This window comes from Heliangelus exortis, chromosome 10, assembly GCF_036169615.1.
Source record: "Heliangelus exortis chromosome 10, bHelExo1.hap1, whole genome shotgun sequence".
In the NCBI taxonomy this organism is placed as follows: domain Eukaryota; kingdom Metazoa; phylum Chordata; class Aves; order Apodiformes; family Trochilidae; genus Heliangelus; species Heliangelus exortis.
This window is the reverse complement of record NC_092431.1, coordinates 13,271,923-13,298,673: the sequence shown is the minus strand read 5'-3', so window position 1 is coordinate 13,298,673 and position 26,751 is coordinate 13,271,923. Positions and strand designations below refer to the sequence as shown.

At 49.7% G+C, this 26,751-nt stretch overlaps 2 protein-coding genes across 3 annotated transcripts; one reads left to right on the top strand and one right to left on the bottom strand.

Annotated features, from left to right (window-relative positions):
- The first annotated feature begins 61 nt into the window (after nt 1-61).
- On the top strand, nt 62-7,796 carry HSD17B11 (hydroxysteroid 17-beta dehydrogenase 11). Its single transcript, XM_071753624.1, has 8 exons — nt 62-594; nt 2,490-2,597; nt 3,195-3,326; nt 3,962-4,068; nt 5,412-5,549; nt 5,796-5,912; nt 7,197-7,333; nt 7,507-7,796. The coding sequence occupies exons 1-7, from the start codon at nt 385-387 to the stop codon at nt 7,282-7,284; spliced, it is 900 nt and encodes a 299-aa protein (XP_071609725.1). The 5' UTR covers nt 62-384; the 3' UTR covers nt 7,285-7,333; nt 7,507-7,796.
- A 7,162-nt stretch (nt 7,797-14,958) lies between these two features.
- On the bottom strand, nt 14,959-22,825 carry LOC139800482 (estradiol 17-beta-dehydrogenase 11-like). 2 transcript variants are annotated; one of them, XM_071753623.1, is made up of 7 exons: nt 22,445-22,825; nt 20,442-20,549; nt 19,699-19,830; nt 18,958-19,064; nt 17,480-17,617; nt 17,117-17,233; nt 14,959-15,112 (listed from the first exon to the last, which is right to left on the bottom strand). In XM_071753623.1, the coding sequence occupies exons 1-7, from the start codon at nt 22,652-22,654 to the stop codon at nt 15,025-15,027; spliced, it is 900 nt and encodes a 299-aa protein (XP_071609724.1). In that variant the 5' UTR covers nt 22,655-22,825; the 3' UTR covers nt 14,959-15,024. The 2 variants fall into 2 exon arrangements, 1 of the variants encoding a protein (XP_071609724.1); XR_011727766.1 differs by lacking the exons at nt 14,959-15,112; nt 17,117-17,233; nt 17,480-17,617; nt 18,958-19,064; nt 19,699-19,830 and having other exon boundaries at nt 20,442-20,845; nt 21,097-22,812.
- Nucleotides 22,826-26,751: the final 3,926 nt, after the last annotated feature.

Genomic DNA, 26,751 nt, shown 5'->3' with positions numbered 1-26,751 from the left:
CCTACGGACCCGCCCCCTCACAGAACACCGCTCTCTGACTGGTTCCTGCGCTCCGCCGAGATGCGGCGGCGCGTAGGGTGCCTCTGACCGCTGGCGGCCGTCGCTCCTCGCAAGTTGAACGCGAAACGGGTTCGGCGATCGCGGATTCCACATTTCGCGGTCTCCTGCGCGGAGAGAGGAACCTGGTGGTTCCGGGCCGGGCGACCCGAGGAGTGCCGCGGCGAGAGTGCGGTTACTGCCTGTGCGGGACTGGACAGACCGGTGCGGAGCTGCGGGAGCGGAGCTGAGCTCTGCATCCCGGCACACACGGGCCCGACTCGCTCCCGCTGTCAGACGCTATAGACCCCAAAAAAGTTGGGCAATCAGAGGGCTTTCAGAAAAGCAATGAGCCCGTTTCTGGATCTCCTCCTGTTTTTGCCTACGCTCATCTACTCCTACTTAGAGGCGTTTGTGAAGCTTTTTGTCCCCGTGAGGAGGAAGTCTGTCAGCGGAGAGCTGGTTCTCATCACGGGTGCTGGCCATGGCGTGGGGAGAGCGACTGCCTTCGAGTTCGCCAAGCGCCGGAGCAGACTGGTTCTGTGGGACATCAATAAGGTAACAGTACCATTCGTGTCTTGCCTTGTTCCTCTCCGAGGCCACCGGGTCTGTAATAGTCGCACAGATCCGCCCGCACCGCCTTCTTCCCCCTCCATTCCCACCGGCTCCCATCGGGAGTCAGGCGCTGCCTGGGATGCTGAGCGCCGGGAGAGCGCTTGGCCCCACTCGTACCAGAGGACGCAGGTGCCTGGGTCCCAGAGTTACCGGTGCCGATCAGCGGGGGAGCAGGCACGGCTCGGCGGAGAGGACCTGCAAGAGGGAAGGCAGTGGTCAGCCAGCTGCTGTTGGAACCACTGCTGGGCTGGCAGGAGAAGGCAGGCTGGGGCCAGAAGCTGTTTCTACAGAGAAGCGGGTTTGCCTTCTGCTCGCGGTCTCTGCAGCCTCGGGTGCTCGGCGCACGCTGCTGGAGGATGTGCCTGCTCCTCTGGGCGGGCATCGCTGCTGTGGGCTGGTGTGAGCCCTGCTGCCCTCTGGCGCGGTGACACGAGCACGACGGCAACTTGGAGGCGTTCACACTGGCTCTGGAGCTTTGTTTCGGCTCCATTGCCGAGAGCTCAAAGGGCCCTGCCCTGGCAAGAGCGGGATGGACAGCTCCAGACACGCAGAATTTTGTTCAGGGGGGATCCAGGCAAAGTGCTGTGCACAGGAGCTGTACACAGCGGGCGAGTGACTGGGCAGCAGGAAAGGCTTCTGACACAGTGGATCAGAAACTACAGAGGAGATCACCATGTAATCCTAAAGCTGCGGAAAAACCAAACCACCATGAACACACAAAAATAACCCAAACAAGACAGGCCTTGCCTAAGGGGATGCATAAATAGGGAGGATACTGGCAAATGTCTTCAGTGTCCATGCTACCCATTACAACTAAACCCAGAGTTTGTGTGTGCTTGTGTTCAAGTACCATGTCCACGTTCGTCAAGAAAAGTATGACTTGGTCTGAGGGACAGAGAGGAGAGCTGTTTGTGGCACTGGTCTCCTGATGTGTAAAGGGCTGCTGCTGAGCAGAGTGCTGGCCATGTTCACTGGAAGGGAGGAAGAGGGAAAATGCTTGATAACGAGTGACCTTTTCTGCTAGGAAATACATTTTATGGGTGGAGACAAACAGGCACTGAAATACATTGCCAAGGGAGGAAGTGGATCGCAAAGGTTGCAGGAACAATTTAGACCACAGTCAGAAACAGTGTGCCCCTGTTGATACTGCTTTGCTGTTGATTTTGCTGCAGAAAGATGGGTTTACTGTTTCGTTCAGTCTCCTATAAAAGATGGATGCCAGATGCTCTTCACACTACTGGTCACATTCAGCAAAACCTCCAGAATATTTAGCCAAATGATGAAATGCCTAGCTACATGAATGGAGAAAAATGTGGCTCAATTAGAATAGCATTTTCATATTTTGACATTTCTGGCATTGGAATAGATGTTCTGACACAAGACATGAACTGAGACTTCACACTTGGTTGTTACTGAGGAAAAAAAAAAAACAAAACCAAAAAAAAACCAAAAACCAGGAGCCCAAGCTGTTTCCTTGGAGCAGTGCTTGGGCTCTGGCTTTCATCTGGAAATCACAGTTCCAGCCCTCCACTGAGACAGGAAATGTCCACCAATGCTACAATGCTACATTTACCAAGGCAGAGTCCCTCTTGGTGCCACACTCCCTTCTTGGCAGTCACTCCTTGCCCGTCTGGAATTTGAGGTTGGAATTCCAGTCCTCCCACAGACCTGAGCCACAGCTGTTTCCCTGGTAGCCGTGAACTGCTGAGGGGCTTGGCAGGGTTCTGCTATCAGGACAGAATATCAGTTCAGCCTCTCCCTGGTCTGCTGCAGGGCCAGAGCAGCCCCAGGTGGGCAGGGGACAGGTGGAACACGTGTCTCTTTTCTGCCTCTGACAGCATGGCATCGAGGAGACGGCAGCAGAATGCGAAAGGCTGGGAGCCACTGTTCAAGCCTTTGTGGTGGACTGCAGCAAGAGGGAGGAAATCTACAGTGCTGCAGAGAAGGTACGGGAGCAGGGGTACATGGGAGGGATTACACAGAGGTGCTCAATTTTCAGAAAAGTCAGGAAAACCAAGTGGTGTTGAACGCAAGTCATGCGAGCCCTTGCCATCTCCCCAAAGCTTGTTGCTGCTTTCTGTACAAGAGGGTGCAGCAGCACTTCTGAGATCCCAGCCAGCCTCATCTTGTCTTGTGAGGCTCCAAGGTGTCATGCCTCGTTGCCAAGTTTGTTCTTTAGATTCCTGGTCCCTGAAGGAGCCACTGCCTTTTAGTTTTCTGAACAGCACACAGACAATGCTGGGGACATTTTGAAGGACAGAGTCCAGCTGGCTCAAAACAGCTTCTACATCCATAGTCCCAACAGGGACTACATGGAACATGCTGTGTCTGTGGGCAGTGTGTGGGAGACTCTAAATACTGGCAGTAATTAAGGGAGAAGCATCAGCTCTAAGACAGATTGCACAGCACCTGCCACATCTGGAAAGGTGCCATGATCTTCCTCTCCCTAATAGAATCAACGTTAAGAATTGCTGCTCACCTTTCCCAGCCTTGCATATTTTTGATAATGGATGATGTGAAGCTGTTTTTCTTCTATCCAACAGGTGAGAAAGGAAATTGGAGATGTCACCATCCTGGTGAATAACGCGGGTGTGATTACAGCTGCTGACCTGCTCTCGACTCAGGACCACCAGATTGAAAGAATGTTTGAAGTCAACATTCTTGCTCACTTTTGGGTAAGGGCCACTACCATCTTCCAACCTACATTTTGGACAAGGGGGCATTGTCGAGGAGTCATGTTTGGACTAACAATTCTTTCTAGCTACTAGGCTACTTTCTCCCAGTGTTCTCCCAGCAGTGTCAGTCGAGGTGACACAGCTGGGCCCTATCTGAGATGGGCCCTATGTGAGCTGGCAGGCCCACTGCAGAGCCCTGGGGCAGGGCAGGGATTACAGAGTTGGAGGGCTTCAGCTTTGCAGGGCTTGTTTGCAGCAGAAGAGAAGACACACTCTGATGAGGGTTTTACTGAACATGCTGGGGTGAGACTGTTAAGCATTGCCACTGACACCTAAGACATAAAAAGCAGCATAGGAAAGATGTGAGTGAGAATCGGCCTCTGTTCATAGTCAACTTCCCAAAACTTTCCTTTTTGCAAAATCTGTTGCCAGCTGTACCAGCTGAGCAATGAACAGGTATCTCTGGGGCTCTCAGAATCTGAGGTGCTGTGCAGCACGCAGCAGTAGCAACAGCATTAGTCCCTTAATTAATGATAGTCAGGGTCAGTGTTCAATGTCCATAACAAAACATTATTCTTTTTCCTCTTGTCCCACCCCACCTCCACGTTTACATCTTGGTTAAACTAACTTGCAAGACCACAAGAGCTTTTCTGCCAGCCATGATGAACAACAACTACGGTCACATTGTCACGGTGGCTTCAGCAGCAGGTCATTTTGTGACTTCTTTCATGGTGTCCTATTGGTAAGTGATTTTAAAATCAGCCTTCCTAATTTCTCTTTATTTTCGATTGCCCCTGCTTCATCAGCAAGCAGAGAGTAACCAAAATGTTTCTCCCACTGAATATGGTTAGTCCAGAATACAGCTGGAAAAAACCTCAACAGCCAGCACTTAAGGATGCCTGGAGGTTCCCACCAGTTTGCTTATTAGCTCTGACTGAGTCAGGAGCAATGCTTGTGTGAGGGAATAGCCATGTGACACATCAGCTAATGAAAGCTCCTTTTTTCTCTCTGCACCAATCCAGACTTTTGCATATCAAGAAAGGTATCTCCTGCCCTTCTTTGTAGAATGCAGTGCTTCTGTGAGTAGCTGTGGTGTCAAGTTAACGTGTAAGGAGTAGCTTTTGATCCTTCTACTACTGTGGTAGTAGTTACTAGTGTATAGAAACACTTCTGCCATCATGAGATAAAGTTGCTTTTTGACTATAAAGTTACCTTTCAGAAGGTAAACACACGATGATACTCATGGTGGTGGTGAGCAGCTGGCCTGATGCAACTAAGAAGCTGATGCATTGCCTATTTCTGTTAGAAGCAACTGAAGCATGGTGCATGAACAGAAAAACTGATAGATTCTGTGTTATTATTCTGCATCAGATCCAGCCCTCTGTAACAGTGGCTCCAGTGAGAACAATCTTCCCCTGGGATCATTCCTTCTCAGAGTGTCACTTGCTATTATCAATGTGAGAACTCCCCAGCCAGGGATTTCACTGGGACTACACTATCTAAATCAAAACAGTCTATCAGCTGATTCTCTAGTTCTGCTTTCCTTGAATTCATATAGACTCCTGTCCTGCACCAGTTTCTGTGGCATTAATTTTCTCAGTTTTGCAAGCATAATGTTCCTCTACTTCAAAACTCACGTGCAAGTATCACGAGATTCTCCTGTGCGGTTCGAGAAATGGTAGAGGGCCATTCTGCATTTCTGTTCAGCTTTTGCTTCTTAATTTCACTGTCTCGGGCTGCATATCCTCTAAGCTTCTCCTCGGGTGTGTCCACTGCTTTCTGCACATGAGGTATCATTTTCTAAGAATTCCTGACATTCATCTGTCAGTTGCAACTAAGATGACTTTTTCCAAAAGACATCATGAGGTCCTCATTCTTCTGACTCCCCCAAGCAACAGCAGCTGATCCAGCACTATACTCTGGCACAGGGAAGGGTAGAATTAGTCTGTGTCCAGCCTCTCAGACAGAGTACTTTTGGGTTATTTTGCCTACTAGTCACGTCTTTTCCCTTCTTCCCATTTGCCTTTGCAGAAAGCTGGAAACTGTATTTCTGCCTTCTCATTTGTGGTTTTTCCCCTCCTGCAGTTCAAGCAAGTTTGCTGCAGTTGGATTTCATAAAGCTCTGACAGAGGAGCTCTCTACCCTGGGAAAGGATGGAATAAAAACTACATGTCTTTGTCCAGTCTTTATAAACACTGGATTTGTCAAAAACCCCACTACGAGGTAACTAACAAAACTCTGCTTTCCTGTCCTTCCTTTGTTGCATCAAGGCACTGCACATTAGCTCCAGCTTCAGGCCTTTGATATAAAAAATTTGTGCAGTTGGCTAAAGGAAATCTGTGGTGTCATTTAACATACAGAATGGTTGCATTTGAACTACCCACGTTTGTGCAGATGTGAAGTATCCTACATCAGCTGGTACTTCCCATTCTACCACTGTAGCTCTTACATGTATGCTTTTCTGTGTAGGCTTGGAAGGATTTTGGAGACTGAAGAAGTTGCACAGGCCCTGATGGAAGGAATATTGACCAACCAGAAAATGGTTTTTGTTCCACCACAGCTAAACTTTGCTCTACTTTCTGAAATGTAAGTAAAAAATAAAATAAAGGGGGAGGGAATAACAGTCAACACTAACTACCTCTGTACACAGCCCTCAAATTTCTAACATCTGTTTGAAGATTAAATTTTATTTTATTCAAAACTTTATTTTTCTCTTGTTTTAGTAAAAGATATGGAATGTCAGCTGGACAGCAGAAGTTCACACTCAGTCCCCTTTTATTTATTTTGTCGCGTTTTCAGTGTTTTACATCACTACATTCATCACTCCAGATTTGACATCAGTTACCTGCAGTAGCTAGAAAATAAGTAACTCTCTGCAGGAGAGAGTAGTATTTTTTTAAACAACCACCTACCTGAATTATTTTAGTATCAGAACACATAGCAAGGTTATAAAGTAGCAGTCTTTTTTTGTAATGACAACAGCAGACATCATACAGGAAGATTTTTTGAGCCCTCCTGTAGGTCTTTGTGGTCCACTTTCTGCAGCTCAGCGTTCTCAGTAGAGAGCTCAACTGCTCTTCAGGCTGATACGGAGGGAAGGGGAGAACAGGAGAACAACACTTTCTCTGAACCAGCAGCCCCAGCATTAATTCCAGAAATATCTGAGGACCTGCTGTTTATTTTTGTTTGTTTCTTCATGTCAACACCAAAGGCTGTGGTTACAGAAGCTGGGAAAGTTCCTTCTAAAGAGCTGTACTGCTTCTATCTGCCGTGTAAAGGAAGATTTTTGGTCTTACACATCTTTAATATTCAGCATAGCTGCTCTGCTGAGGAGGTGTTTTTACCAGTGCTCAGGTTCCAAATCTGGAATTCACATCAAAACAACCAACCTAACTTTTCATTTAACTTCTACAATATGTCATTAAAAGAAAGAAAAAAAAAAACCACAAACCACCTGGTAATATCTTGCTTGGAAAACCTGACACCAAGCAAGGAAACTGCAGCTCAGTTTTAACATATCATCCTTCAAAAGCCCTGCTGCTTTTCAGAGCATAAAACACTCAGTACACAGCTATCTCAATATTGAACCATCCTGGATCCTGCAGTAATACTGCAACCCAAACACTACCTGGTAGATAAGTTGGCCTTGGAACTGTTATGAAAGAGATGGGTGGGATGGGAAATAAAATAGACAGAGATTGATGAAGGCTCTTTCTTCTCTGGAAATAACGTCCTGTTTAGGTCGTAGTATCATTCCATGTGTGTGCACAAATTCTGCTCCCAGACCAGCTCTTCCCTCACCTGCAATGCCACTCTTTTCCAAAATTTAAGTTTCTTATCCTACATTTAGTTACATGTTTTCTCTTTCAGGTTGCTCCCAGAACGTGCGGTGAAAGTTCTGAAAAAGCTGACTGATGCCAAGTTTGATGCAGTTGTTGGGCAAAGAAGCACACAGTGAAAAGCAAAAACTGATTGTCATTTCCTAGTGGCATGAGTGAAAAAAAAATGTGTGCTGAGCACAGTTCAGCTGGTTTGATTCAGACCAGAAATAAGACATGCTTTTAGGCCACCATTTCCAAGCAAACCTGCAGCAGGAACATAGCTGCATGACATGAAATGCTAACACAGCAGAAATGCATCCCTTGAAGTCTAAAGCGCTGTACATTTATAAGTACATGAGTCATGAGTACATAGCTAATAACATGCTGCACAGGAACAATCCTGGTGTGTTGCAAAGCTGACACACTTCTTACATAGCACAAGAACTCACACAGAAATTCTAATAGAAGAATCAGCCCAAGCTAACTGAAAAACCTCAGACCAAATTTCTTCACAAAGGTGACCGAACCTTTTGCAGCTTAACCTCCATTACAAGCAATCACAGTCATCCGTGCACACCTGCTGCTGTTTTAGCTTGTTAACATTTGCTGAGCTATTTTACCTGCTGTAAAATATCTCTCTATAGTCACACTGGTGCAAACTGTTTCTCCAGTATGCTTCCAGAGGCCTTTGCAACAGGCACAGAAAACCAGCAGAGTTTTACAGCTTTTACTGCTGCACATAACACAGGCAAAGGAAGAAACACAGCTCTATGAACTAGGAGGCTCTATTTTGAGAACTGCCTCCACACTCCTTGTGGGTAAGAGCTTGATTAAATGGTGCTTCCCAGCAGCCAGTAAGCAAGGGGCTTGAGTGCAGAGGGGAAGGTGGAACCTCGCAAAGCAGGAAGGAAACTCAAGCAGGCAATATTGCTTGTGGAGTTATGGCATCTGAAATTCTCATTTGAGACAGGCGGAGAGGCTAGGAACTCCTAAGGCTCTGCCCAGTACCAACAGGGAATGTCTTGCCGTTTTTTAACACAAGAAATACTTTTCTTTAACCCCAAACCAAGTGTTGTTGTTACCCATTTCAAGATGTCAATAGTAAGCTGACCGGGATACTTATTTTTGGGCTGTGGACTCCACAGTAGTAATTATATGCAGCACCTGGAAGGGTGAGGACTCCCAGCTCAGTTTATTTGTGTGGTTTTGTCTCTGTCCTTGAATCCTGTGTCAACTGAAGAGCTCTGAGAGTGCAGGACTCCACAGGTGCCTCCCAAAGCCCCCTATGCTGAGGAGTGGACGCGGAAAGCTGCAAGGAGGAGGGAAAAAAAACACCATGCCGGCCGGCCGGCCGCGCCAAACCGAGCAGCACCGCTTCCCGCCGCACCTGAGGGGAGCGAGTTACATAAAGACAGGGGCAGCCCACCATGGCGGCGCCGAGCCCTGAGGGCGGGCGGGCAGGCGGGCAGGCAGGCAGCGAGGGGCGACGGGGGAAGAGTCCCGGAGCGGGGCGCAGCCCTCCTGCTGCGGGGAGGAGAGAAAGGGGGGCGGCGGTGTCCGGCTGGGACGAGAGACCCGGTTCCCTCCCGCTGCTAACCCCGCTCACCTGCGCCGCCGCGGAGAGCCGCTCCCGGCTGAGGGCCGAGAGAGGGGGAGGTGCGCCCGCGGGAGGCAGGGCGGGGGCCGGGGCGCATGCGCCCAGCCCGGGAGGGCGGTGGTTGGGCTGCGGTCCGCTGAGTGCTGGGCCCGGCGGGGCGAGGCGAGGCGAGGCGAGGGTCGCGGGGAGACCCGCTCCAGGCTCTGGGCGTTCCTGCTCCTTTCAGCTCGGGCCTGTGGCGTTGCGAAAATCCAGCACGCCTCGCTTCCTCCGCCATCCCGACTCCCCTTAGGACAAGGAAGGGTTTGGTCCCTGCCTGAGCTGATGATGCATTTTTCACTTCTCTTAGTTTTTAGAGGAACTCTGCTGGGTGGTTGTGACCAATGGCTCAGTGTCCAAATGGCAATGTGTGACGAGTGGTGCTCCTCAAAGTTCGCTACTGGGACCAGTGCTGTTTAACATCTTTGTCAGTGGCACGGACAGTGGAATGGAGTGCACCCTCAGCAAGTTTGCTGATGACACCAAAGTGTGTGGTGAAGTCCCCACCAGGCTGGAGGGGAGGGATGCCATCCAGAGGGACCTGGACAGGCTGGAGAGGTGGGGTTCTGCAAACTGCATAAAGATCAACAAGGCCGAGTGCAAGGTTCTGCACCTGGGTCAGGACAATCCCATGCATCAATACAGGTTGGGAGGAGAAAGGACTGGGGACACTCCTGAGGACAAGGACTTGGGGGTGGGGGTGGAGCAGAAGCACAACATGAGCCATCAGTGTGCACCTGCAGCCCAGAAAGCCAACTGGGTCCTGGGCTGCATCAAAAGAAGCAGAGACAGCGGTCAAGGGAGGGGATTCTGCTCTGATCTGCTCTGCTCTTGTGAGACCCCACCTGGAGTACTGTGTCCAGTTCTGGAGTCCCCAACACAGGAAGGCCATGGAGCTCCTGGAACATGTCCAGAGCAGAGCCACAGAAATGCTCAGAGGGCTGGAGCACCTCCCCTGTGAAGCCAGGCTGAGGGAGTTGGGGTTGTTCAGCCTGGAGAAGAGGAGGCTCCCAGGTGACCTCAGAGCAACCTTCCAATATCTGAAGGGGCTACAAGAAAGCTGGAGCAGAGCTTTTGACAGGAGCAGTGGTTCAAAACTCAAAGAGGGGAGATTTAGGGTAGACATTAGGAAGAAATTCTTTCCTGTGAGGGTGGTGAGACCCTGGCCCAGATTGCCCAGGTGTCCCTGCCCATGCAAGGGGGATGGAACTGCATGATATTTAAGGTCCCTTCCAACCTAAGCCATTCCATGGTACTACATTCCACTTGTGTTCATTGCTGACTCACTGACTGGAGAAGATGCTGCAGCAACAAGAGCTCTGATACTGTGCTTTACCTTCCCAACCCTGCTCTGCCCCTTCCAGGGACAAGGAAGCAGCAGAGCAGGCGTTCTTGACAGGAGGAGGGGACAAGGGCTGCTGCCCCACTGCTCCCAAGCAAGGACAGCAGAGCAGTTGCCACAACACTGAAAGGGTCAGCCAGAGGTGCCAACCACCAGGCCAGGCTGCAGGGACAATGCAGGTCCCTGGTCAAACCAGGGAGCCACACCATGTACCAGGTACAGGGCCAGGCATGGCACGCCTACAGCACACACAAGGGCTGGGGCCAAGGCCAGGGGCAGGCTTCATATTGAGCCTTCTCACAGCTCCTCACCACAAGATAGTGGCCTGCTCTGATGGGACACACTTTGGCCAGGAGGTTACATGCCAAAGATCTTTGGCCTGTGGTACAGGAGAACAGCACCTGATGAAACATGGGTCAAAGGCCTCTTCAGAGCACAGATTATCTTCCCACCTACTTGTGCAACTCCCAGCTGCTCCAAGCACTTAGTTGGCTCACAGCCACCTGTGGGAGGCCTGAACACACTTTGGCACAACTGGAAATAGCTGGCTTCCACTAGAATTCATCCCACTCACCTGAACATTTCATGTTGGTCTGCAAGCAGGTTCTTCAGAAAATGGAGACCCCTGCTCATCCATCTCCTTCTGCTCTTAGCTGGCAACAGGTAGAAGTGCTGCTCATGAGTACCTGCTGCACAGGAACAATCTTGGCGTGTTGCAAAGCTGGCACACTTCTTACATTTATGCTGGCAGCACAGATGGTTGCAGTGTGTGCTAAATGACACAAAAAAGGTTCCCTTTTTGCTCATGTGATATTCAGGTAACAGGATATTCAGGGTGTGGTAGAGACCAGGTTCCCAGCTTGGGAACTGCTGCATCACAGCACAAGATTCCTGTATCCAAGAGATGGAAAGAAAGAAGGGGTTTGCAAACTTCAGGTAATGAGGGGGCCAGGGGAGTTAAAAAGCAAAAAAGTTAAAAGCAAATTAAGAATACTTATGCATGGTTTCTATTTCAAACCAAAGCCAGGTCATGATGGGTGCCTAGCAGGAGCCTAAACGAGCAAGCTTCATACAGCCACCTACAGCTAAGTTCCAAATGTGAAGAGTGGTGCCCAACGTTCTGGTTTAGAACTTGTTATGAGTCAGGTTAGAACCTCTAGCCTTGTGCTCTGCCTGCCTCTGAAGCATCTCTCGGAGCTGATGCTTCTCTGCCTTCCCTGTCTCAGACACACCACTGAGCTGAGCCCTGTGCCAGGAAAATGACAGCACCACTGAGTGTGCAATTAGTGCCTGGCCCAAACAGTGATGTGTTAATTAAGAGCAGAACAGAGTTTCAAGTAGGAAGCGCCTAACTCTGAATCTCTCTGCTGGAGTCAGCCCAGCCTCCAGCAGGCAACATGAGCAGCAGTGCAGCCAAACTGCCAGGACAAAGAAAAAAGGATTTCAGCAACTCTAATTTTAACTGGAGACCGATTTGGGTTGGAGGAGGGGTGTTCTTGCAGCCATCACTCCTACCAAAGCAGCTTCAAAGGATCATTAAGTAAAACTATGAACAGAACCACGGTACATATAGTTCTCTAACTGAAAAGCAAGGAGGTAGGATCAGCGATCATTTTAAAGTACAACCTTGCAGTTACTATGTTAGAACCAAGCAAACCTCCTGAAACTAGTTTTCTCCTGCTTCCTGTAAGCATTCCTGTTCTGGTTAAGCTTTTGGATGCTCCATTACAAGCCAGTACCAGCGTGAGCTATGCAACATAGAGCCAGCCAGATGAGGATGAGGATGCTCCAGTTCACACAGTCAGTGCCACTTTCCAAAGGATGGGAGGAAACTCGGCAGCTGTGAGATGGAAGACCTGGTATGGATAACGAATTAAAGGACAGATTAGTAGGGAACAGGCAGCTGAGAGCTCACCTGGGGAGTCCCGTGTGCTGAAAGGACTTGTGCCATGCAGCCTCCACTAAGTGACCTAGAAGAGGAGAGCAGGGAACGAGGTCTGCTTAGAACACACAGGAATTCTGAGGAAGGAGGGACTTGGACTCAGACTCGCCAGGAAGAAAACTGCTGGAGGACCTCACGAGACTGAGTGACTGGGGAGCCACAGAGCAGGGCTTGAGACAGAATTGCCATAGAGAGTTCAAGGGCCCCTCAAGATGTTTTTGCCAGTAACAGGATGAGCAACTTTATTGCCACTTCCGTCCCTCTTCCACCTGCGGCAAACAACAAACAAGAACACGCTTTTGCGAGGGCAAACACGGAGGTACTCGCACACCTCCACCCACTCAGTGTCCTCAGCCACAAGGGCAGAAACTGCCCAGGAGCCACGTTTCAGTAGCCGTGCCGACAGCAGCAGCTCCTGCCAGCTGCAGCGCTCCCGAGCCGCACCCCCCTCTTCTCCATAACCAGAGGGAGGGTCCCTTCTGCTGGGCGGGAGCGCCCACTCAGGTGCGGCCCCTCTGCCCCTCAGCCCGGGTCCCGCCCCCTCGCCCAACGCCGCTCTCTGATTGGTCGTTGCGCCCCTGCCAGGCGGGGCCGTGCGCGGGGCCGCTCGCGCCGTTGCTGCCGCCGCTCCTGGCGCCCCGGGCGTGGCGGGCAGCGAGGGAGGGGAGTGAGGGCCGGGGGGGGCAGCGAGGGAGGGGAGTGAGGGCCGGGGGGGGGCAGCGAGGGAGGGGAGTGAGGGCCTGGGGGGGCAGTGAGGGCCGGGGGGGGCAGCGAGGGGCGGGGGGGCAGTGAGCGTCGTGGGGGGCAGTGAGGGCCGGGGCTGAGGCCAAGGCCAAGGTCTCCGAGCGGAACGGCGCGGACGAGCAGTGCGGGGTCAGGTGGGCCGCGGGCTGCTGGCAGATCAACAACCCAGATCCTCGTCAGAAGAGCGTAAAGTTCATTCGGGCAGTCAGAGGACTTTCAGAAAAGCAATGATCCCGTTTCTGGATCTCCTCCTGTTTTTGCCTACGCTCATCTACTCCTACTTAGAGGCGTTTGTGAAGCTTTTTGTCCCCGTGAGGAGGAAGTCTGTCAGCGGAGAGCTGGTTCTCATCACGGGTGCTGGCCATGGCGTGGGGAGGAGGCAGGGTGAAGCACCCCATGGCCTTCCTGTGTTGGGGACTCCAGAACTGGACACAGTACTCCAGGTGGGGTCTCACAAGAGCAGAGCAGAGGAGGAGAATCCCCTCCCTCGCCCGCTGTCTCTGCTTCTTTTGATGCAGCCCAGGACCCAGTTGGCTTTCTGGGCTGCAGGTGCACATTGATGGCTCATGGCCACCCCCACCCCCAAGTCCTTGTCCTCAGGAGTGCCCCCAGTCCTTTCTCCTCCCAGCCTGTATTTGTGCATGGGATTGCTTCGATCCAGCTGCAGAACCTGGTTTTGGTTGGTTCCTCTACCATTTGGAGGAGGAAGTTGTCATCTAGGCACTTGAGGAAATTCCTGGAATGCTGATGCTTTGCTGTGTTGTCACTCCTGCAGATGTCAGGATAACTGAAGTCCCCCATGAAGACCATGGCTTGCAAGTGCGAAGCAGCTCCTATCTGTCTAAAGAGGGCCTCATCCACTTGGTCGTCCTGGTTGGGTGGTCTGTAGAAGACCCTCAGTATGATTATCACTTGCCCATGATGTCCCTTTAATCCTGACCCATAGGGTCTCTGCCAGTTCTTCATCCATCCCAGGTGGAGTCCCATGGACTCCAGCTGGTCCCCTTTTTCCCTTCCTGTGCTTCCTAAACAGTTTATCCCCAGCAATCCCCACACTCCAGTCACAGGAGCTGTCCCATCACATTCCGGTGATGCCAATCACCCTATCCCAGCCCTGCAGACATGCAGACCTGTGCAGCTCCTTGTTTGTTCCCCATGCTTCCTGCAAGTGGCAGAGAGGCACTTGGGATGAGCTCCTCTGAAGCAGTCTCACTGGCAGGGCTTGTATCTATCCAGACACATGCTGTCCTGTTGGCCTGTGATTCTCTTCCTGTTAATAGCTCTTTTCTTTCACATGGTGGCTGTGGGATGAACTGAGGATCCCCTCCCTTGGCATCCCTGGTTTTTTAAAGCCCTACTAACTAAATTGGCCACCTCTTTCAAAAAGAGGTCCAAAAGGTCTTTCCTCTTTCTCTTGGCAGGTGGAGCCCATTGGCCCCCCCATACATAAACTCTCAGAATGATGCAGTTGTGTTTCAAGAGACAGAAATGTGGAAGCATATGTGTTATCCGGTGCTGTAGCTGGGCTGTCTGTCATTAATGTGTTAATTAATCAAAATAAAGATGCATTTAGGACTTTCCAGTTCAGGCCTTCTCTTGCATTGTACACAGGTGCAGAAGCCCTGTGGACTTCAGCTCACCAGCTGCACATGAATGAAGGTTTCCCTGGCTCAGCAAAACCTTGCTCTTTTCTTTGATTACACAACTCTCACTTATGAATACTGAAGGAGACAGACTGCAGAATTTTCACTATCTTGGATTGTTTTGTAACACAAGGACAAAAATAGCCCATCTTGTTCTGAGGTTTCATGTAATAAATCACATTCTCTAGCATGCATGCAATGCAGGAAGGCACCCAGTAAATTGTAGAGAAATACTGCAGTGTTTTCATGGAAAGGTGTTTTGAAGGTGTCTGGGAATTGCAGATGCATAGTGTGGGAAATGATCCAAGGAAAGGGTATATGCCAGACCTTAAATGCACCTCTAGGACCTGGTTATGACTTTCAATACCAAATTTCAGCTTTGTCTTAAAGAACTGTGTTTATTTGGAATAAGCCATTTGGATTAAGTTAATGCATAGATATGACTAGGTATCACAGAACTTATAAGCCTGTATTATTCCAGGTACTCACTACAAAAGCACATGAAACAGTGTTCCGCACACTTTTTTTTTTCACTCATGCCACTGGGAAACAAGAATCCATTTTTGCTTTTCACTGTGTACTTTTCTGCCCAACAATTGCATCAAATTTGACAAGAGTCATCTTTTTCAGAGCATTCAGGGCGCGTTCTGGAAACAACCTGAAAGAGATAATATAGAATTAAATGTAGGATAAGAAACTTAAATTATAAAAAGTGGCATTGCAGGTGAGGGAAGAGGTGGTCTGGGAGCAGAATGTGTTCACACACATGGAATGATACTAAGACTTAAATAGGATGTTATTTCCTGAGAATACAGGGCCCTCATCCATCTCTTTTAAGTCCCATCTCACTCATCTGCTTTCATGGCAGTTCCTTGACAGGTATGTACTGGACACAATTCCAGTTACAATATTGCTGCAGGATCCGGGAAGATTTACTGTTGGCTTGGTTTGGTGTGGACGGGTTTTGGTAGCTGGGAAAGGGCCCTAAGGGCAGCTCCTGTGAGAAGCTGCTGGAAGTTCCCCCAGCTCAAAAATCTGGACCAGCTGCTGGCCAAGTCCAAGCCCATCAGTGTCGGTGGATTCACCTCTGTGACTAACATATTCAAGAAAGGGAAATTAACTGCTATAACACCTCACTGCAGAAGAGATGGGGAAGTAAGGGAGGAGAGGAAGGAGGGGAAGGAGGTGAGCAAGCAGAGGTTCCCAGGCAGCCGATTGTAAAAGGCTGTCCTCTGCAGCCCCTGGAGGAGCATGGTGGAGCAGCTTGTGAAAGACAATAGTGGAGCAGATGTGGATCTGCATCCCTGGAGGAGCCCGTGGCAGAGGAGGTGACTGATCCCACAGCAGCCGTGACTCTGTGGGCAGCCTGGGCTGGAGCAGTTCCTGAGGGAGTGCAGCCCATGGGAGGGACTCATGTCCGAGGGGTTCCTGAAGGACTCTCTGCTGTCAGAGGGACCCCGCGCTGGAGCGGGGGAAGAATGTGAAGAATGCTTTTCCCCAAGGAGAAAGGAGTGGCAGAAAATGTGTGACAAATAAATCATAACCCCTAATCCTGCCTCCTTGTACCGATGGTGGGGAGGAAGTAATCAGGAGCAGAGCAATTTGGGACTGGGAAGCAGAGAGGGGTGGGGTAAGGTAATAAAGCTCTGGTTTTGTTTTCTCTTTGTCCTGTTTTGATTTGACTAGGGATAAACTAATTTTTCTTCCTCAAGTTGACACTGTTTTGCCCGTGACTGTATCTGGTGAGTGATCCCACCCTGTCTTTATCTCATCACATGAACTTGGTAGTTTTATTTTCTCCTCCTGCCCACAGTGTGGGGAGGGGTGAGCAAGCAGTCCTGAGGTACTTTGTTACCACCTGGGCCTAACCCATGACAGCTATTAAATACAGACACATGGATTTGCTTCCTCTTTGCTTTCCAAACCTTACTTGGTTAATTCGGGGGATTCTTGGAGGGAAAACAAAACTTGAGCATCGTTACACTTACTCATCAAGAGAAATCTGGGGTTGGGATGAGACCCAAGTTCCCTGGCTTTCACAAACAAAAAATTACAAAGAGTTTAATGAGATTCTGTAGAACTGAACTAAATATCTAATTCAGGTGTTCAGATGTTAATTCTAGGTTTGGAACCTGAAAACACCTCCTCAGCAGCTACACTTGACATTAAAGATGTGTGAGGACAAATATTGCTTTACATGTCACAGAGAAGCAAGAGCCCTTCTAAAGCACTTTTCCAGTCTTCTGTGACCTCAGTCTTTGGTGTTGACATGAAGAAAAAAACACAAATAAAAAGCAGGTCCTCAGATCTTTCTAGAACATTTTTTACACTGGTTCAGAGAAACTGGAGCAAAAGGGAAATAAAGTGTGAAGAAAAAGTGTTCTCCCCTTCCCTCCCTTATCAGCCTATAGAGCACTTGAGTTCCCCACTATGAACAGATGCAGAAAGTGGATCATAATGACCTGTAAGATCATTTAAAAAAACCTTTCAGTGGAATCTGTCTGCTGTTGTCAGTAGAAAGCATGACTGCACTATTTGGTTAACTTGTGATGTGCTCTAAAATAAAACTTGACCTTTAATCACAAGTCTGAGGACTGCACAGTCAGCAAATTAAATTGAAATATCTTAGGGGGAGTTTGGTTGGTTGGCTTTTTCTAGTTACCTTTCAAAGATTAAACCAAAGCGTTGACTTGATGGAACAAAAACCATGTTCTGGTTGGTCAATATTCCTTCCATCAGGGCCTGTGCAACTTCTTCAGTCTCCAAAATCCTTCCAAGCCTACACAGAAAAGCATACGTGTAAGAGCTACAGTGGTAGAATGGGAAGTACCAGCTGATGTAGGATACTTCACATCTGCACAAACGTGGGTAGTTCAAATGCAACCATTCTGTATGTTAAATGACACCACAGATTTCCTTTAGCCAACTGCACAATTTTTTTATATCAAAGGCCTGAAGCTGGAGCTAATGTGCAGTGCCTTGATGCAACAAAGGAAGGACAGGAAAGCAGAGTTTTGTTAGTTACCTCGCAACGGGGTTTTTGACAAATCCAGTGTTTATAAAGACTGGACAAAGACATGTAGTTTTTATTCCATCCTTTCCCAGGGTGGACAGCTCCTCTGTCAGAGCTTTATGAAATCCAACTGCAGCAAACTTGCTTGAACTGCAGGAGGGGAAAAACCACAAATGAGAAGGCAGAAATACAGTTTCCAGCTTTCTGCAAAGGCAAATGGGAAGAAGGGAAAAGACGTGACTAGTAGGCAAAATAACCCAAAAGTACTCTGTCTGAGAGGCAGGACACAGACTAATTCTACCCTTCCCTGTGCCAGAGTATAGTGCTGGATCAGCTGCTGTTGCTTGGGGGAGTCAGAAGAATGAGGACCTCAGGATGTCTTTTGGAAAAAGTCATCTTAGTTGCAACTGACAGATGAATGTCAGGAATTCTTAGAAAATGATACCTCATGTGCAGAAAGCAGTGGACACACCCGAGGAGAAGCTTAGAGGATATGCAGCCCGAGACAGTGAAATTAAGAAGCAAAAGCTGAACAGAAATGCAGAATGGCCCTCTGCCATTTCTCGAACCACACAGGAGAATCTCGTGATACTTGCACGTGAGTTTTGAAGTAGAGGAACATTATGCTTGCAAAACTGAGAAAATTAATGCCACAGAAACTGGTGCAGGACAGGAGTCTATATGAATTCAAGGAAAGCAGAACTAGAGAATCAGCTGATAGACTGTTTTGATTTAGATAGTGTAGCCCCAGTGAAATCCCTGGCTGGGGAGTTCTCACATTGATAATAGCAAGTGACACTCTGAGAAGGAATGATCCCAGGGGAAGATTGTTCTCACTGGAGCCACTGTTACAGAGGGCTGGATCTGATGCAGAATAATAACACAGAATCTATCAGTTTTTCTGTTCATGCACCATGCTTCAGTTGCTTCTAACAGAAATAGGCAATGCATCAGCCTCATAGTTGCATCAGGCCAGCTGCTCACCACCACCATGAGTATCATCGTGTGTTTACCTTCTGAAAGGTAATTTCATAGTCAAAAAGCAACTTTATCTCATGATGGCAGAAGTGTTTCTATACACTAGTAACTACCACAGTAGTAGAAGGATCAAAAGCTACTCCTTACAAATTAACTTGACACCACAGCTACTCACAGAAGCACTGCATTCTACAAAGAAGGGCAGGAGATACCTTTCTTGATATGCAAAAGTCTGGATTGGTGCAGAGAGAAAAAAGGAGCTTTCATTAGCTGATGTGTCACATGGCTATTCCCTCACACAAGCATTGCTCCTGACTCAGTCAGAGCTAATAAGCAAACTGGTGGGAACCTCCAGGCATCCTTAAGTGCTGGCTGTTGAGGTTTTTTCCAGCTGTGCTCTGGACAAACCATATTCAGTGAGAGAAACGTTTCGGTTACTCTCTGCTTGCTGATGAAGCAGGGGCAATCAAAAATAAAGAGAAATTAGGAAGGCTGATTTTAAAATCACTTACCAATAGGACACCATATAAGAAATGACAAAATGACCTGCTGCCGAAGCCACCGTGACAATGTGACCGTAGTTGTTGTTCATCATGGCTGGCAGAAAAGCTCTTGTGGTCTTGCAAGTTAGTTTAACCAAGATGTAAACGTGGAGGTGGGGTGGGACAAGAGGAAAAAGAATAATGTTTTGTTATGGACATTGAACACTGACCCTGACTATCATTAATTAAGGGACTAATGCTGTTGCTACTGCTGCGTGCTGCACAGCACCTCAGATTCTGAGAGCCCCAGAGATACCTGTTCATTGCTCAGCTGGTACAGCTGGCAACAGATTTTGCAAAAAGGAAAGTTTTGGGAAGTCGACTATGAACAGAGGCTGATTCTCACTCACATCTTTCCTATGCTGCTTTTTATGTCTCAGGTGTCAGTGGCAATGCTTACAGTCTCACCCCAGCATGTTCAGTAAAACCCTCATCAGAGTGTGTCTTCTCTTCTGCTGCAAACAAGCCCTGCAAAGCTGAAGCCCTCCAACTCTGTAATCCCTGCCCTGCCCCAGGGCTCTGCAGTGGGCCTGCCAGCTCACATAGGGCCCATCTCAGATAGGGCCCAGCTGTGTCACCTCGACTGACACTGCTGGGAGAACACTGGGAGAAAGTAGCCTAGTAGCTGGAAAGAATTGTTAGTCCAAACATGACTCCTCGACAATGCCCCCTTGTCCAAAATGTAGGTTGGAAGATGGTAGTGGCCCTTACCCAAAAGTGAGCAAGAATGTTGACTTCAAACATTCTTTCAATCTGGTGGTCCTGAGTCGAGAGCAGGTCAGCAGCTGTAATCACACCCGCGTTATTCACCAGGATGGTGACATCTCCAATTTCCTTTCTCACCTGTTGGATAGAAGAAAAACAGCTTCACATCATCCATTATCAAAAATATGCAAGGCTGGGAAAGGTGAGCAGCAATTCTTAACGTTGATTCTATTAGGGAGAGGAAGATCATGGCACCTTTCCAGATGTGGCAGGTGCTGTGCAAGTAGTACCATGAAACCTGTCTTAGAGCTGATGCTTCTCCCTTAATTACTGCCAGTATTTAGAGTCTCCCACACACTGCCCACAGACACAGCATGTTCCATGTAGTCCCTGTTGGGACTATGGATGTAGAAGCTGTTTTGAGCCAGCTGGACTCTGTCCTTCAAAATGTCCCCAGCATTGTCTGTGTGCTGTTCAGAAAACTAAAAGGCAGTGGCTCCTTCAGGGACCAGGAATCTAAAGAACAAACTTGGCAACGAGGCATGACACCTTGGAGCCTCACAAGACAAGATGAGGCTGGCTGGGATCTCAGAAGTGCTGCTGCACCCTCTTGTACAGAAAGCAGCAACAAGCTTTGGGGAGATGGCAAGGGCTCGCATGACTTGCGTTCAACACCACTTGGTTTTCCTGACTTTTCTGAAAATTGAGCACCTCTGTGTAATCCCTCCCATGTACCCCTGCTCCCGTACCTTCTCTGCAGCACTGTAGATTTCCTCCCTCTTGCTGCAGTCCACCACAAAGGCTTGAACAGTGGCTCCCAGCCTTTCGCATTCTGCTGCCGTCTCCTCGATGCCATGCTGTCAGAGGCAGAAAAGAGACACGTGTTCCACCTGTCCCCTGCCCACCTGGGGCTGCTCTGGCCCTGCAGCAGACCAGGGAGAGGCTGAACTGATATTCTGTCCTGATAGCAGAACCCTGCCAAGCCCCTCAGCAGTTCACGGCTACCAGGGAAACAGCTGTGGCTCAGGTCTGTGGGAGGACTGGAATTCCAACCTCAAATTCCAGACGGGCAAGGAGTGACTGCCAAGAAGGGAGTGTGGCACCAAGAGGGACTCTGCCTTGGTAAAGCACATGTAGCATTGGTGGACATTTCCTGTCTCAGTGGAGGGCTGGAACTGTGATTTCCAGATGAAAGCCAGAGCCCAAGCACTGCTCCCTGGAAACAGCTTGGGCTCCTGGTTTTTGGTTTTTTTTTGGTTTTTTTTTTTTTTTTTTCCTCAGTAACAACCAAGTGTGAAGTCTCAGTTCATGTCTTGTGTCAGAACATCTATTCCGATGCCAGAAGAATGTCAAAATATGAAAATGCTACTCTAATTTAGCCACATTTTTCTCCATTCATGTAGCTAGGCATTTCATCATTTGGCTAAATATTCTGGAGGTTTTGCTGAATGTGACCAGTAGTGTGAAGAGCATCTGGCATCCATCTTTTATAGGAGACTGAACGAAACAGTAAACCCATCTTTCTGCAGCAAAATCAATAGCAAAGCAGTATCAACAGGGGCACACTGTTTCTGACTGTGGTCTAAATTGTTCCTGCAACCTCTGCGATCCACTTCCTCCCTTGGCAATGTATTTCAGTGCCTGTTTGTCTCCACCCATAAAATGTATTTCCTAGCAGAAAAGGTCACTCGTTATCAAGCATTTTCCCTCTTCCTCCCTTCCAGTGAACATGGCCAGCACTCTGCTCAGCAGCAGCCCTTTACACATCAGGAGACCAGTGCCACAAACAGCTCTCCTCTCTGTCCCTCAGACCAAGTCATACTTTTCTTGACGAACGTGGACATGGTACTTGAACACAAGCACACACAAACTCTGGGTTTAGTTGTAATGGGTAGCATGGACACTGAAGACATTTGCCAGTATCCTCCCTATTTATGCATCCCCTTAGGCAAGGCCTGTCTTGTTTGGGTTATTTTTGTGTGTTCATGGTGGTTTGGTTTTTCTGCAGCTTTAGGATTACATGGTGATCTCCTCTGTAGTTTCTGATCCACTGTGTCAGAAGCCTTTCCTGCTGCCCAGTCACTCGCCCGCTGTGTACAGCTCCTGTGCACAGCACTTTGCCTGGATCCCCCCTGAACAAAATTCTGCGTGTCTGGAGCTGTCCATCCCGCTCTTGCCAGGGCAGGGCCCTTTGAGCTCTCGGCAATGGAGCCGAAACAAAGCTCCAGAGCCAGTGTGAACGCCTCCAAGTTGCCGTCGTGCTCGTGTCACCGCGCCAGAGGGCAGCAGGGCTCACACCAGCCCACAGCAGCGATGCCCGCCCAGAGGAGCAGGCACATCCTCCAGCAGCGTTCGCCGAGCACCCGAGGCTGCAGAGACCGCGAGCAGAAGGCAAACCCGCTTCTCTGTAGAAACAGCTTCTGGCCCCAGCCTGCCTTCTCCTGCCAGCCCAGCAGTGGTTCCAACAGCAGCTGGCTGACCACTGCCTTCCCTCTTGCAGGTCCTCTCCGCCGAGCCGTGCCTGCTCCCCCGCTGATCGGCACCGGTAACTCTGGGACCCAGGCACCTGCGTCCTCTGGTACGAGTGGGGCCAAGCGCTCTCCCGGCGCTCAGCATCCCAGGCAGCGCCTGACTCCCGATGGGAGCCGGTGGGAATGGAGGGGGAAGAAGGCGGTGCGGGCGGATCTGTGCGACTATTACAGACCCGGAGGCCTCGGAGAGGAACAAGGCAAGACACGAATGGTACTGTTACCTTATTGATGTCCCACAGAACCAGTCTGCTCCGGCGCTTGGCGAACTCGAAGGCAGTCGCTCTCCCCACGCCATGGCCAGCACCCGTGATGAGAACCAGCTCTCCGCTGACAGACTTCCTCCTCACGGGGACAAAAAGCTTCACAAACGCCTCTAAGTAGGAGTAGATGAGCGTAGGCAAAAACAGGAGGAGATCCAGAAACGGGATCATTGCTTTTCTGAAAGTCCTCTGACTGCCCGAATGAACTTTACGCTCTTCTGACGAGGATCTGGGTTGTTGATCTGCCAGCAGCCCGCGGCCCACCTGACCCCGCACTGCTCGACCACGTCATTCTGTTCGGAGACCTTGGCCTCAGCCCCGGCCCTCACTGCCCCCCCGCCCGCTCACTGCAGTATTTCTCTACAAGTTACTGGGTGCCTTCCTGCATTGCATGCATGCTAGAGAATGTGATTTATTACATGAAACCTCAGAACAAGATGGGGTTTTTTTGTCCTTGTGTTACAAAACAATCCAAGACAGTGAAAATTCTGCAGTCTGTCTCCTTCAGTATTCATAAGTGAGAGCTGTGTAATCAAAGAAAAGAGCAAGGTTTTGCTGAGCCAGGGAAGCCTTCATTCATGTGCAGCTGGTGAGCTGAAGTCCACAGGGCTTCTGCACCTGTGTACAATGCAAGAGAAGGCCTGAACTCCTGGAAAAGTCCTAAATGCATCTTTATTTTGATTAATTAACACATTAATGACAGACAGCCCAGCTACAGCACCGGATAACACATATGCTTCCACATTTCTGTCTCTTGAAACACAACTGCATCATTCTGAGAGTTTATGTATGGAGGGGCCAATGTGATCCACTTGCCAAGAGAAAGAGGAAAGACCTTTTGGACCTCTTTTTGAAAGAGGTGGCCAATTTAGTCAGTAGGGCTTTAAAAAACCAGGGATGCCAAGGGAGGGGATCCTCAGTTCATCCCACAGCCACCATGTGAAAGAAAAGAGCTATTAACAGATGCCCTGGGCCTGGGAGAGAATCACAGGCCAACAGGACAGCATGTGTCTGGATAGATACAAGCCCTGCCAGTGAGACTGCTTCAGAGGAGCTCATCCGAAGTGCCTCTGTGCCACTTGCAGGAAGCATGGGGAACAAACGAGGACTCCACCTGGGATGGATGAAGAACTGGCAGAGACCCTATGGGTCAGGATTAAAGGGACATCATGGGCAAGTGATAATCATACTGAGGGTCTTCTACAGACCACCCAACCAGGACGACCAAGTGGATGAGGTCCTCTTTAGACAGATAGGAGCTGCTTCGCACTTGCAAGCCATGGTCTTCATGGGGGACTTCAGTTATCCTGACATCTGCAGGAGTGACAACACAGCAAAGCACCAGCATTCCAGGAATTTCCTCAAGTGCCTAGATGACAACTTCCTCCTCCAAATGGTAGAGGAACCAACCAAAACCAGGTTCTGCAGCTGGATCGAAGCAATCCCATGCACAAATACAGGTTGGGAGGAGAAAGGACTGGGGGCACTCCTGAGGACAAGGACTTGGGGGTGGTGGTGGCCATGAGCCATCAATGTGCACCTGCAGCCCAGAAAGCCAACTGGGTCCTGGGCTGCATCAAAAGAAGCAGAGACAGCGGTCAAGGGAGGGGATTCTCCTCTGCTCTGCTCTTGTGAGACCCCACCTGGAGTACTGTGTCCAGTTCTGGAGTCCCCAACACAGGAAGGCCATGGAGCTCCTGGAACATGTCCAGAGCAGAGCCACAGAAATGCTCAGAGGGCTGGAGCACCTCCCCTGTGAAGCCAGGCTGAGGGAGTTGGGGTTGTTCAGCCTGGAGAAGAGGAGGCTCCCAGGTGCCCATTATATTATTTTATGAGTATCTTAATATGAAACCACAGTCACTGGTGTGACTCATTTACTTTTGAGCAATGAGCTTATCTTGTTGAAGCATCTATTTAAGTAGGATCTGGGTTGTTGATCTGCCAGCAGCCCGCGGCCCACCTGACCCCGCACTGCTCGCCCGCGCCGTTCCGCTCGGAGACCTTGGCCTTGGTCTTGGCCTCAGTCCCGGCCACGGCCCTCACTGCCCCCCGGCCCTCGCTGCCCCCCCCCGGCCCTCACTCCCCTCCCTCGCTGCCCGCCACGCCCGGGGCGCCAGGAGCCGCGGCAGCAACGGCGCGAGCGGCCCCGCGCACGGCCCCGCCTGGCAGGGGCGCAACGACCAATCAGAGAGCGGCGTTGGGCGAGGGGGCGGGACCCGGGCTGAGGGGCAGAGAGGCCGCACCTGAGTGGGCGCTCCCGCCCAGCAGAAGGGACCCTCCCTCTGGTTATGGAGAAGAGGGGGGTGCGGCTCGGGAGCGCTGCAGCTGGCAGGAGCTGCTGCTGTCGGCACGGCTACTGAAACGTGGCTCCTGGGCAGTTTCTGCCCTTGTGGCTGAGGACACTGAGTGGGTGGAGGTGTGCGAGTACCTCCGTGTTTGCCCTCGCAAAAGCGTGTTCTTGTTTGTTGTTTGCCGCAGGTGGAAGAGGGACGGAAGTGGCAATAAAGTTGCTCATCCTGTGACTGGCAAAAACATCTTGAGGGGCCCTTGAACTCTCTATAGCAATTCTGTCTCAAGGCCTGCTCTGTGACTCCCCAGTCACTCAGTCTCGTGAGGTCCTCCAGCAGTTTTCTTCCTGGCGAGTCTGAGTCCAAGTCCCTCCTTCCTCAGAATTCCTGTGTGTTCTAAGCAGACCTCGTTCCCTGCTCTCCTCTTCCAGGTCACTTAGTGGAAGCTGCATGGCACAAGTCCTTTCAGCACACGTGACTCCCCAGGTGAGCTCTCAGCTGCCTGTTCCCTACTAATCTGTCCTTTAATTCGTTATCCATACCAGGTCTTCCATCTCACAGCTGCCGAGTTTCCTCCCATCCTTTGGAAAGTGGCACTGACTGTGTGAACTGGAGCATCCTCATCCTCATCTGGCTGGCTCTATGTTGCATAGCAAACGCTGGTACTGGCTTGTAATGGAGCATCCAAAAGCTTAACCAGAACAGGAATGCTTACAGGAAGCAGGAGAAAACTAGTTTCAGGAGGTTTGCTTGGTTCTAACATAGTAACTGCAAGGTTGTACTTAAAAATGATCGCTGATCCTACCTCCTTGCTTTTCAGTTAGAGAACTATATGTACCGTGGTTCTGTTCATAGTTTTACTTAATGATCCTTTGAAGCTGCTTTGGTAGGAGTGATGGCTGCAAGAACACCCCTCCTCCAACCCAAATTGGTCTCCAGTTAAAATTAGAGTTGCTGAAATCCTTTTTTCTTTGTCCTGGCAGTTTGGCTGCACTGCTGCTCATGTTGCCTGCTGGAGGCTGGGCTGACTCCAGCAGAGAGATTCAGAGCTAGGCACTTCCTACTTGAAACTCTGTTCTGCTCTTAATTAACACATCACTGTTTGGGCCAGGCACTAATTGCACACTCAGTGGTGCTGTCATTTTCCTGGCACAGGGCTCAGCTCAGTGGTGTGTCTGAGACAGGGAAGGCAGAGAAGCATCAGCTCCGAGAGAGGCTTCAGAGGCAGGCAGAGCACAAGGCTAGAGGTTCTAACCTGACTCATAACAAGTTCTAAACCAGAACGTTGGGCACCACTCTTCACATTTGGAACTTAGCTGTAGGTGGCTGTATGAAGCTTGCTCGTTCAGGCTCCTGCTAGGCACCCATCATGACCTGGCTTTGGTTTGAAATAGAAACCATGCACAAGTATTCTTAATTTGCTTTTAACTTTTTTGCTTTTTAACTCCCCTGGCCCCCTCATTACCTGAAGTTTGCAAACCCCTTCTTTCTTTCCATCTCTTGGATACAGGAATCTTGTGCTGTGATGCAGCAGTTCCCAAGCTGGGAACCTGGTCTTTACCACACTCTGAATATCCTGTTACCTGAATATTACATGAGCAAAAAGGGAACCTTTTTTGTGTCATTTAGCACACACTGCAACCGTCTGTGCTGCCAGCACAAATGTAAGAAGTGTGTCAGCTTTGCAACACGCCAAGATTGTTCCTGTGCAGCAGGTACTCATGAGCAGCACTTCTACCTGTTGCCAGCTAAGAGCAGAAGGAGATGGATGAGCAGGGGTCTCCATTTTCTGAAGAACCTGCTTGCAGACCAACATGAAATGTTCAGGTGAGTGGGATGAATTCTAGTGGAAGCCAGCTATTTCCAGCTGTGCCAAAGTGTGTTCAGGCCTCCCACAGGTGGCTGTGAGCCAACTAAGTGCTTGGAGCAGCTGGGAGTTGCACAAGTAGGTGGGAAGATAATCTGTGCTCTGATGAGGCC